We start from the raw sequence: 12395 nt of genomic DNA, 5'->3' as shown, positions 1-12395 counted from the left end.
GGACTTTCTGGTCTAGAGTTTGCACTCTTTGGATGGTGGAGAGATGATACTGAGCATTCAAGACAATCACAGAACGGAGCCCCAGGCTAGAAAGTGCGATGTGTGCAAACTTTGCCTTGCAGAAGAAATGAGTGAAAGGCAATTTCTTTTTTTTTTTCTTCTATTCCTTCTTTCCCTTGGCCAGGGAAACCCCTGGAGCTTGCATCTTTCCACGTTTTATTGCCCACAGTAGCTACCAGGAATGTTTGCTCCCCCTGCAGCCCCATTTTTAATGACAGATGGAGGCAGGCATCCCAGCTGTGTGTGTCAGTTCCCGAGTGCACTGCCCTCTTTGTGCTGTGTGCTCAGTCAGCCCTGTGTGGTCTGTAGCCTGGACAGCACTTTGGTGATCAGGTGCAGAGGCTTCGAACCACCCCCTACACAAAAATCAGTGTGTGGGTCATATCCTACTCACCAATATTCCAGGAGTTGCCTCAGCTGCCTCTGGTGGCAGTGTGTCAGAGAGCATTGGCACTACCAGACTTTGAACCTTTCTTTAGTAGGCGGACCAAGAAAACATAAGCAATGTTTGTGTTGTACCTCTCCAGTCTTATCTGTGGTTTCTGTTGGCTGAGTGAACACTTGGCACCTTTACTATGCTGTGAAGATTACCTAAAAAAAACTGACTAATTATGGAATATTAATTCTGCGTGTCTTCAAGCTGGTCGTTTTTTGTCTGCAGGTGATTTGGTGAAGGATCCACAACCTAAAAAGTTGGTCTTAATGGGCTTAAACAAGCTACAGCACTTCTTAGTGGTAGGAAAAAATATAATTCTATGGCTTTGCAAGTGAGAAAAACTGACCATTTTAAGGGAACTTGTCATTTAAATAAATGGCTTTGAGCTACTTTGGGGTTTGGTATTAATTTCAGTTCCTAATGAATGTTAGTGTTGGTTACTTAACTTCCCAGTCAATTCAGTGTGTTGGACATTGTTAAATAAATACTGCATGTGCAAATAATGACTTGCTACTTTTGAGCCTTCAGCAGATCTTCATCTTTAATATGGTGAAATGTCTCACTATGTAGATGCAGCTACAGCATTGGGAACTTCTAACTTTAAGATCTTTAAAATGTTGACCCAAGCTCTTTAACAGTGAGAGGTGAACAGTTTGTACCTGTGGGCAGGAAGCAGGGAAGGCACACACTGTGCAGTGAAAGTCTGTGTCACTTCCTCAAAACCTTCTCTGCAAGAACATATGTGATGCAATATCTCTTCCCTACTGATCAGGGGAAAAAAAAATTTGAAAAGTCCCTCCTGCCTGACTGTGTGTTTGCTTTCGTTTTAATTTTTGTGTGTACTGTAGTGATTCATTTTCCCAGTCCCCATTGAGCTGGTGAAGGGCTGCCCTGCTGCACATGACACATCAGAAGAAGCTGAGGGAGCTGGATCCCTTCAGCCAGGAGAGGTGGCACTCGGGAGAGATCTAATTGCCAACTACAGCCAACTGTAACATTTGCAGAAATGGCAGGCTCTTATCTGAAGCTCCCAGGAAAACCACAAAAAACAGCTGTCATAAATTGCAGCAGAGGAATCCCCCTAGGATATGCAGGGGGAAACTCACATTAAAAGTGGCTAGCTCTAGGATAAAATTGCCACTAGCCCTGTGCTGAGGCTGGACTGGGTGACCTCCAGAGCCCCCTCCCAATACAGGTTTTCCTCTAAGTCCACACTGGCTGTTTAGAAAAGACTGAAAACTGTGGCTCCAGTTGTGAATAGTCTTTAGGTCTAGAGTAACATGAACTGCTCACTTTTTTATTTTTGTGTGAAATGCTACATGAGAGACAATTGCCTGGCCTCTGCCAGTTACTAGAAATATTCTCTGTATGCTTTGGGTATGCTTTCTTCATCCTCCCACATCCTCATCGAGGCCTGTAAGCAAAACCCACTCTCACATTCCCTGCAAGTAATCAGACTCGCATCTGAAAAGCCAAAGGTCGTGCTACAGTAGCACTTTCAGGGTTACATTTTCTCCTCTTATGTATGGGAAACACCTCATTCAAGGGAAAAGGAAAAAAAAAAAAGAGTAACAAGGAGGTGGTCCTGTCAAATGAGATGGGTCAAGCAGCTTTCAGCAAAAATGGACTTGCCTTTTAACTCTGTGTAGCAATAATCTGTCCTCAAGAGAAAGAAAGCTGTTTACCCAGCATTCAGATAGGTTTCTATTTCAGCAATGGAAAAAATTCTCATACCTGTGGTTTTCTGTGTTGGTTCACAAAAATACCAGTTCTGCTGTTTCACAATGGTTTGGATCAGAAAGATGCTGCAGTGTAAGCTAGGATGAGCTAGTAGCATAATTGCTTATGTGGATTCTGGTGGGCTAAGTAATACATTTTAATTTTCCACTTCTTCTTAAAAGTGCTGTTCAGAGTACCCGTAATACTGTTTATAAAAGTTCCTGTATTTTAAATACCATTTCAGTGTGCATCATCCTGCGTTCCTCAATAGTTTACATTTTGAAATGCACTCTATACACCATGTGCATATTCTTTGAGACTCCAGACATATTTGTATGTCCATCTCTGCGTGTGTGTGTGTGCAGCTGGTCCTTCTTTGACTCTAGCGATTTTTATCACGAAAAGCACTGAAGCAGCATGACTGAGGCTGATGAGTAGCACAGTGTTACAGGTGCTAACAGCCTGCTATTGAAACCGCGGCTGTTTCAAAGACAACAGAAATTATGTGAAGAGTTACTGATTACTGCGGAATGCCAAGCCCAGCTGCCGATTAAACACTGTCAGAGTGCAGTGCGCAGGAAACCCTGGGTTTCCCCATGTGACAGACATTTCTTGCCCTGTTTCACCACATTGCAGTGCAGCCTTTTCCGAGCAAAACCTGCTGGCGCCGGCGCGCTGGCCCTCAGCTCTGCTCTCCTAGGAGAAACCACCATCAAAAGGAACGTTGACAAAGGTCCACACTTCAGCTCCTGGCAGTGGGCTGCTTCCCAGGATACGGGAAGGTGTGTACAAGTCAAGTAAACAAATACAGGACCTGTGACTAAACATTGATGACCTTTTAGACTAGTGATTGGTTTGTAAAAGTTCCCTATTCCCGTACTTGAGCTCATATAACATGATGAAATACTAATTGAATTTGGTATGGGGAACTACTTAAAGGTCACTGGATTTTGAAGATGTGTTTGGGAAATGGATAGATAAAAAATCTGCAGCTGGAGATAGACTTTCTGACTTCTGCCTTCATTTTGGTGAGGTGTTGTTCTTCATTTTTTCTCAGTTCTTTAATTCCCTTAATTGGTTTGACTAATTCATTACTCAAAGCTACACAGTCAGCATTTTACTATACATGCTGCAGGTTTGGTGCTAGTATAATGAGGTATAGGTGATCAGCTGAACTGAGACCCTGTGCCCATCTATCTGACCAAGGTCAGCTTCTTGATTAGATGTTGTTTGGTTTGTTCAATATAACAGGTGGCCTTTAAATAAGTTCATTTGAACCAGAACTTGCACTTTTTTTGACCTGACAAGTCTTCTGTTTCCATGTTTTCCCAAAGTAAAGATGATTTCATGACATTTTTGTTTGTTTGCAGACAAGTAGTCTTCACATCCATTACTCCTTTTGTGAAAGCTGTTACGCAGGGCTGTGCTAAGTCTTACAAAATTAGCATTTTTCTCCTCTTCCTTATCATCATGAGTTTTCAAAAAGAGAATGCATCCTGACTTTTGCTTAGTTGCGCTAGTGCTTGAGCAGTGAAGTACCAGTGGGTGTCAGCATCGGGGAGCTTTTGGGGAGGGAAGAGTGAGGGGCAAGGCTCACCAGTAGCACCACATTCACCACCAGCAACCGAATTGTCTGAGCTTTCTATACATCCCAGGAGCACAAAACTCATCTCCCACCAGGCAGGCGTGCACGTGGCCTTGAAGCATTTGCAAGCACGAAGTGAGGTTGTTCTCGCCGGGGAGCCCTGGCATCCCCAGCCCTGGGATCTGTGCAGGGCAGGCAGGCAGGATCCAGAGGATAACATCTTGGGCAGGCAGGATCCAGAGGATAACATTGACAAATGCCAATATTTGTGCAGGCGGTGTTGCAGCACACCTGCACCAGTTGGGGCATGTGACTGTGGGCAGGCTGAAAGTCCAACGCAGAGTGGCACTTTGGCGCTATGGGCTGGGCTTACCTTCCCGATCCCTGTCCGGAGGCAGTCAGTCCTGCAACTTCCCTGGCCTCCCAGCATCTCCCAGCAGCCGGTGTGGGGTGAACGTGCTGCCCAGCAGCCAGAAGCGATTTCACAGCCCCTCAATCCTCCAGTGACAGCCCCCAAGATGATGTCCTGCCACCAGCACACCTGCAAACTCCATCTCTTGCTTTTGACCCAGAGGCAGTCCATGAAACCAGAGGACATCCCATGGGTGGGTATTTTATATCTTTGGAGCAAAATTTCTTGTGTTCTTCAGCTCTGAGCAACTAGTGAACTGAAAATATACAAACAAACAAATAATATACAAACAAATAAATAAATAACTATTAAAAATCTTAGCATGGCAAGCAAGCAAGCTTCTGTGACAAATTTATGGGATAAAGCAATATTGGCAGACGTCATTTGGGAATTAGTGTCTTAAAAAAAGGACCTCTTTCATAATGACTTGGTTCATAATTAGTTCCAAACTTCTGCATGACCACAGCTGCCAAGAAAGAACAATTGCTCATGTTTAATTTAGAGCTACTCATATGTTCTCCAGCTAAATTAAACCAAAGCCAAACTGGGGAATTTGGAAACCACTGAAAATAAGGGGAACTCTGGAGTGCTTAATGATTACTTCCTCATAAGACATGCCCAAGAGGAAGAGAGGTGCTTTTCAGTCATGGAGCTGCTCTCCTAAGCATGAGGAGGATCATGCTGTCCTTCCTCAGCTTACTGATGCACCTACTTCAGGTTGAGACAACTTGTAAGTAAGGGTTTTTCTCTCTTTTCCTGTGTGGGAAGTGGGAGGTGGGGGGTGAGAGGACAGGGCTTGTTATTGAATTTTTGGATGAGTCAAGAAATTTCTGTATCTTCTGCTGGGTTTCAAAACCCAGTCACTTTCAAATTAGTTTGTTATTTTATCTTTCCAGGTTGTCAAATGCAGATAAAATGAACGTGTTGCCCATTAGACTTTTTCATGGCTGTTATTGCCAGTTTCAGCTCAGCCAGTACAAGTCTTATATGATTCTGTGCTATGCCAGAGTAAAAGCTGCTGTCATCTGGGTTGCAAAACCCACAAAAATATTAGGATTTGAATGCTTCAGAGAGGTTGTTAACTGAATCTGTTATAAGTAATATTGCAGTTTGAAAAAAGATGATCTTGAAAACTGTCAGACAGCTTTTCCAGTGGTACAGACAGGAAAAGCAGTGTATTTCAGGTGATTGTTTATTAGGCAGGAGCTGGTAAACACAACTGTGCCAACAGTTAAAAGAGCTATAATCTCTTCAGGTTAAAGCTGAGATGTGGAGTAAAGAGAGAAAGAGCACTTGACTTTTAAGTATTGATGGGGCTGCTTACTGCAGGCTCTGTGAATAGATCTGAAGGGTTTGTTTCCTGGGATGTTCATGAGGCATCTTCCACAGCAGCAAACTCACTGAGGAGAATTATACCAACAAACAAACAAACAAACAAGCAAATAAAAAGAACAACAAAATAACAACAAACAAACTCAAACAGAAAAAAACTCACCTCCAAACTCTCAGACCACATAAAAGTATTCCTTTTGTAGTTCTAAATGTGCTTCTTCTGTAATTGCTTCATCTCATGACTTGGAAAGTTTTGAATGTGAGATCCAGGAGATTTAATTTCCCTGTGGTCATGAAACTAAATGGTCTGTAGCAATACCCACCGATTCCAATACAGAGGAGCATGTCTGTGACAAATGCATTATGTTATCATTCCTTCCTATTTGCAGCGCTTTTAGTTTTGGAAAACCAAGACCTGCAAGAATCGATTAAGCCGCAGAAGGTAGAGTTTCATTCGTTAAACTTCAACACCACTTTGCATTGGCAGCCTGGGTGGGCCAGAGAGGCGAGAGATGCGCTCTACTTTGTGCAGTATAAAGTGTAAGTACCGGGGCCTTCTACTGTGCTGGGCCTTATCCCTGCTGGGCACGTCAAAAGGACTTCTCAGGTGACAGGATGTTCTCATTCCCGGGGAACAGCCACGTCCTGCTTGGCTGCCAGCTCTCAGTTGTTTCTGCACTTATCAATTCCATAAGGTGCAGTCAAGCAGCATGAGGCAGGCAAGGAATAAGCACCTCTGTGCTGATGCTCTGCACCTTCATTGCACCAAGGATTTGAAGAAAAATGTAGTTTTCAGGGGATCTCTGAAGGTCATTGGGTCCAGCCACCTGCCTGAAGCAGGTCTAGGTAGGTCAAGTTCTTCTGTTTATTTTATTTCAGTGGCCTACCTTGCCCACGACACTGCCTCAGGATGCCTTGCATGGAAAGCTTGAGGCAACATTAGGGGCTGGTCCTCAGGGTCTGCTCCCATCCCAGGCACACTGGTGAGTGCCTGAAATCATTATTGCCCTTGGGAAACTGGCCGGTGAAATCTGGTATTCTGCCCATCATTGAACACCCTGGCTAAGCCAAAGCTTTAGTGCCTCTCCCATGGGGCAAGTAAGAAGTGGCTTCCTACAGGGCTGGTGACCCATGTCTGTGCTTTAGATTTCTTTCAGAAAAGATAGAAACCTGTAGCTCCCAAACGCCCATGATATCAGCCTTCCCTGTTTTCAAACTGAAGGCAGTTAATTTCCATGGCAGAACGCTTGTCAGTGCCACTGGAGTAAAACAGATGGCTAAGAATCTGCATGGACACAGGCAGTGATCCCTAAAGTTTACATCCTTCCTCTTTCTCCATAGGTATGGGCAGAGCACGTGGCAAAACAAAGACGACTGCTGGGGGATTCCCAGCCACGTCTGTGACCTAACACATGAGACCTCTGACATCCAGGAGCCTTACTATGGCAGGGTGAGAGCCACCTTGGCTGGTGTCTATTCCAGCTGGAGCCTCAGCTGCAGATTCACTCCCTGGCGAGAAAGTAAGTGCAGACATATGTGTCCCCCAGGAAGGAATTTGATCTTCTGTGGCAGGGAATGCATCATTTCTGCTCACAATTTGCAAACATGAGTGATCCTTTTCTAGCCACAAAGCTGTACCTAAAGAAGTGAGTCAATAGCTCTCAGGTGAAGTGTTATGCCAAAGTAATTCTCCACACACTTGAAAGCCAAGCGATTATGGCTAAATAGCCATTTACCAGTAATTAGGAGATGAAAAGATCCCTTTAGTTCAACCTCTTCCTCTGGGCATGGAACTACACAAATTATTTTCAGGCATTTTTGGAGCTGCTGGATGGACAGGACTCAAGACAATAAAAAAGGAAGCATTCTTTGCTTTGGAGGAAAAGAGAGAACAGAGCTGCGTGGTGTGTGGCCACTGTTGTTCTCACATTTATGTGTTTTCCTGACTGCAGGAAAGGACATAGAAAGGACATGTGCAAAGCTTTTGGTTAGTACTGTGTCATAGGTTAGCATACTGTCATTATAGTGCCACAGTATGTTAGAAAGAGAGGACTGCCCAAACACTGAAGAGTAGCAGTGTACCTACCAGTAAGTTCACCATGAAACTCGTTTTCCCCCACTGGTCAATGCAAAATTGAATTGTCAGTGTGGGTCACTTCACAGCTTCGAAGTGCAAACTCCCTTGAGTCTCCTGCACAGATGAAACCACGAGCTTTGACATAAAGCAGTACCTTGCAGCAAAAGCAGAACATCTTGCCCTGTGCCACCTCCTCCTCCTGGAGGGATTCACGTGGCAGCTGCTGCCCTGTGTCCCCACATTTCTGGTGCTGCACACACATGTATGCAGGCACTAGCTTGAATCCTTAGCTGCGTTTTACCAAGCTGATTGCAAAATATTTGAAAGTGATGATGGAAACTGCATTCTTGGCATAGCTGAAATGGTTCAAATGGATGTTTTGTGCAGTCCAAGCACACAGAAAAATATGAGGGAAAAAGATAATCAGGGCAATTTTGGAATTTCGCTTGACTGGTCAGCACTTAGCAACATGCAGCTCTAAGGGATTTCAAAAAGTTTGGCTCAAAGATAGATTTACAAACACAAGAAATGTCACCTGCAAAATAACAATAACCAATAAACACCAAAAAGTAAGAATTTATGAAGTGTCACTTGAAGAGTAAATACAGCATAATATATTGTTGGTAATGTGATCATTTGTTGAATGGATTCAAATTGCATCTATGAAATATTATTAATAAACTATAACTGTGTTTATAGCTTTGTTTTTTTCCCACAGCTATGATAGGACCTCCAATGGTAACTGTGATTCATAGCAACAAATCCATAACAGTAAAGCTCCAAGCTCCACATTCCCCTTATAAAAGGAAGAGAGGCAGCAAAATAACAATGACAAATTATTATGATCTGCTGTATCAAGTCTTCATAATTAACAACTTGCTAGATGAGGTAAGAGCATATTTGGATATGAACCCTTTACCATTGAAAAGCCAGGAAAGTATGGGCACACCATACTTTTTACTGTTGAAACAGTCTTCTGGGATTGTGAGAGCAGTGATGACTGTGCAAGTGTTTGAAAACAAAGCAGGCTTATTTTTCAGGAATTGAGTTTGATTGAATTGGGTTGTAATTCCTCCCTGTATTATTTTCCATCAACTTAATACTTCATAATCTATGACCTAGATTAAAAAATAGGGACAGGAGAGGAACGGGGGGGAGGAGGGGGAGATTTTCTTAAAAAAGCATAGGTAAGTTTTTAATGCTGTTGAGTTTGTGTAAGTCCATGTACTGTTCTGCATCCTCTGTTCTCATCAAACTTGACTCACAGACACACTTGCTAGGGAAATGTGCTTGACTGGCTTTTTTCTCTCCACTCTGTGTGAAGCAACACAGAGTCCTGGTGTATGAAGGGAAAGACAAGGTTATTAAAATACAAGACTTGAGGCCTGGAGTCAGCTACTGCATCGTGGCTAAAACGTACGTGCCGATGCTGGACCGCAGCAGTGCCTACAGCAGCAGGCAATGTACCATGCTGCAGTGACAGGGCTGGCACCTCTGAGACAGGTAAGTCACTGGCTGAAACTGGACATGACTCTGGAAGTCAAGATCTATCCCCTCACTAAAGGCAGATACTCTCCAAAAGCAGAGAAAAAAGTGTGTCATAGAAACTGCTGTCCCACGTGACAATATTAGCTGGAATTCTTACATAATCTCAGATGCACATCAGGTAAGAATGATAAGGCCAAGATGATTAGAGGAATAGGATAGACACTTATTTGAATGCTGGCACTATCCTCAGAAATATCTGCTTTTTCCCTTTCTTTAAACAGTTATGCATAGTATAGTTAAATAGTTACACACGGTATGGCTTTCATAATTTTTTCTGTCAAGTAATAATTAATTAGAAAAATGAGTGACCTCCAACTTTATTAAACATGCAGTTCTCCTGAAAGCTCTGCCAGCCCGTTCTGCTCAGGAATTGATCTGATGGATTACTTAAAATGAGCCTGTCTCCTTTTCATGGCCACTCTTCGGTGTAGTGTGTTTAAAAATAAATCAATTATCAAATGTCATGAGTTCCCATGGGCCAAAAGGCAAGAATTATCTGCACTGGCTGGTCTGAAAAATCTGGTTTTTAATTACCTCAGTCACTAGAGTGTTGTCACCTATCATGTGCCCAGCCAAAAGATTTGCTATCAATCAATCCTGCCTTGCAGGTGCAAAGGCACGGAGTGTTCAAAGATCTAACCCAAACTTGACTTTGTTGGAATTGGCCTTAGCAAGCTGAGATTTGGGGTAACAGAGGAAAACTGGAAAAGTGTCAGAGTTTGAACCTGGGCTTCTGTTCGTGGTTCTCTGCCCTAAAACTATAAAAGTTTTCCTTTCTTCTGCTTCATAATATGATGCATAACATTGATGTCTCTTGAGTCTTGGTCAGTGGGTTTAGGCTAAGGAGGGAGTCACTTTCTAGGGGAATTTCCTGCATTTTTTCTTGCTTTGCCTGTACTGTAAAGAGCTGGAAATTCAGGTTAGAGCTGGACTTCCAAACAACCTGCAGAGGGACAGGACAGATGCAGGTGAATGGCATGTGTTGAATGTCAGTTCAGTTTAATACCACCCAGCTTAAATGCACACACCAGCAGCAATTCTCTTTCTCTTCCCCATTGCAGGGATAATGGCAGAAGATGCCTTCCATCACAGGTCCAGCTGTTAATCAACATCTGCTGTCTGTGTCTGGAATACATACTTGGATGTATTGATTTAACCTCTGCTGCATTAAATTATTTGATTCATCACAATCATTTAATGCTACATGAAGGTCAAGGATTCTTTGTATGTCCCGTATTACAATTTATGATGGTACATATTTGCATTTTCAAAGGAAAGAGTCTTGTAATATAAAAATAAAACCATGAAAAAAAGTCTTTGTGGAAATATCCTTAAGATTGCTTCTAGGGGTTTTGTATTTTAAGTCTTGGAATTAAAATACAATCTATAAAATAGAGTTTCAAATATTTTATATTTTCTACAATGATTAAAACAGAAAATGGAAAAAGTGTCCTTTCTTTAAAATAAGAAATGTACAGTACAGGAGTATTTCCATGCTCACAGTGTCTTCATAGTACCCTCAACATAATATTTCTGACAGTCAAATTTCTGACATTCAAACCAGGAATGCATGTAAACTAAAACAGGAAAGATCCTCTCTTCCATTCAGTGAAAGACAGTTAAAGGAAAGAGATCCTCAGCAAGTTTGCTGAGGAAACAAAACTGTGGGGAGTGGCTGATAAACCAGAGGGCTGTGCTGTCATTCACTGAGACCTTGATAGGCTGGAAAATTGGGTGGAGAGAAACTTAATGAGGTTCAACAAGGGCAAGTGTAGGGTTCTGCACCTGGGGAGGAATAACCCCATGTACCAGCATAGGCATGCATCTGACCTCCCACAGAGCAGCTCTCCAGAAAAGGACCTGGGAGTCTTGGTGGATGGCCAGTTGATCATGAGCTGGCAGTGCCCTTGTGGCCAGGAAGGCCAATGGTATCCTGGGGTGCATCAGGATACCATTATTACATTTTAACTTTTATTTTATTATTAGGTTTTAGCATTTATATGTTTCAGATTCTGTACTGCTCAGTGTGTATCTCTGAAAGTTTCTTGTAGCCTGTTAATTTCTGCTCTCATGCTAGGTAGACATAACAAAGCCTCTCTGGGCCTGCTTTCTAAGGACACCAAGACTGTCCTAGGCCAAAAAGTATAAACCAAAGAGCCTCTAAAGGGGGGGGGAAGCTGAGGGCAAAACTGAAGCTTTAATTGGAGAATTAACCCTGCTATGCAAATGAACCAAGCCTGTAAAAGTGTAAAAAACTTGTGACCTGTCGTCCATCTTGGGGTCCATCTTGGCAACAGCCTCTGGCTTCCCAGGGGGTACCTTTGAAGGCCTTTCAAATAAATACCTACTTTTATTCCCTTACTCCTGTCTAGTCTCTGTTTCTAGAAGGCCTCTTAAGGCATCATGGCCAGCAGGTAAAGGGGGGTGGTCCTGACCCTTTACTCACCCCTAGTGAGACCACATCTAGAGTGCTGTGTCCACTTCTGGCTCCTCAGTACAAGAAAGACAAGATGTGACTGGAGAGGGTCCAGTGGGGAGCCATAAAGATGATGAGGGTTCTGGAGCATCTCTCTTACAAGGAGCATCTGAGGGAGTTGAGCCTGCTTAGTCTAGAGAAGACAAGACAGAGGGGATGTCACTAATGCATATAAATATCTCAAAGGTGGGTGCCAAGAGGATGGTGCCAGACTGTTTTCAGTGGTGCCCAGTGACAGGATGAGGAGAAAAGGCCATAGGCTAAAACACAAGAACTTGCACCTCGACACGAGGGAGAGTTTCCTTACACTGAGGGCAGCAGAACACTGGAAGAGGCTGCCCAGGGAGGTCATGGAGTTTTTCTTTCTGGAGACATTCAAACCCCACCTGGATGCATTCCTGTGTCACCTCTAGGTAACCCTGCCTGGGCAGGGGGGAATGGACTGGATAATTTCCAGAGGTCCCTTTCAGCCCTAAGAATTCTGTGATTCTGTGACCACTATTTCAGCCATTTCACAGTAAATGGTGGCTGAGTGCTGACCATCACCTGTGATTTCTAATGATTTTAGTCCTTCATCTTACAAGGGAAAAAATTGCTTGGGCAAGGTCTGGGTAGTGACTTACTAAGCCATGCCAGGAGGGAGAAGTGAAATAGCTTTTCCACATCTGCAAGGTCTGTAATTAATGAGAATCTTAGTGCTTAACTATGTTGTGTTATTGCAGATTAAATGAGATGAGGTGAGAGTGGCCC

General features: G+C 43.3%; 1 protein-coding gene across 2 annotated transcripts; it reads left to right on the top strand.

Moving 5' to 3' along the window:
- The first annotated feature begins 4207 nt into the window (after positions 1-4207).
- On the top strand, positions 4208-10468 carry IL22RA2 (interleukin 22 receptor subunit alpha 2). 2 transcript variants are annotated; one of them, XM_069008536.1, is made up of 6 exons: positions 4208-4405; positions 5934-6084; positions 6886-7064; positions 8340-8509; positions 8946-9124; positions 10231-10468. In XM_069008536.1, exons 1-5 carry the CDS (start codon positions 4402-4404, stop codon positions 9099-9101), a joined length of 660 nt encoding a protein of 219 aa, XP_068864637.1. In that variant the 5' UTR covers positions 4208-4401; the 3' UTR covers positions 9102-9124; positions 10231-10468. The 2 variants fall into 2 exon arrangements, with proteins under 2 accessions (XP_068864637.1, XP_068864635.1); XM_069008534.1 differs by lacking the exon at positions 4208-4405 and adding an exon at positions 4871-4942.
- The last annotated feature ends 1927 nt before the right edge of the window (positions 10469-12395 follow it).

This window comes from Aphelocoma coerulescens, chromosome 3 (genome assembly GCF_041296385.1).
Source record: "Aphelocoma coerulescens isolate FSJ_1873_10779 chromosome 3, UR_Acoe_1.0, whole genome shotgun sequence".
NCBI classification, from domain to species: Eukaryota; Metazoa; Chordata; class Aves; order Passeriformes; family Corvidae; genus Aphelocoma; species Aphelocoma coerulescens.
The sequence above is the reverse complement of the archived record's forward strand: the minus strand, read 5'-3'. Positions and strand labels throughout refer to the sequence as shown.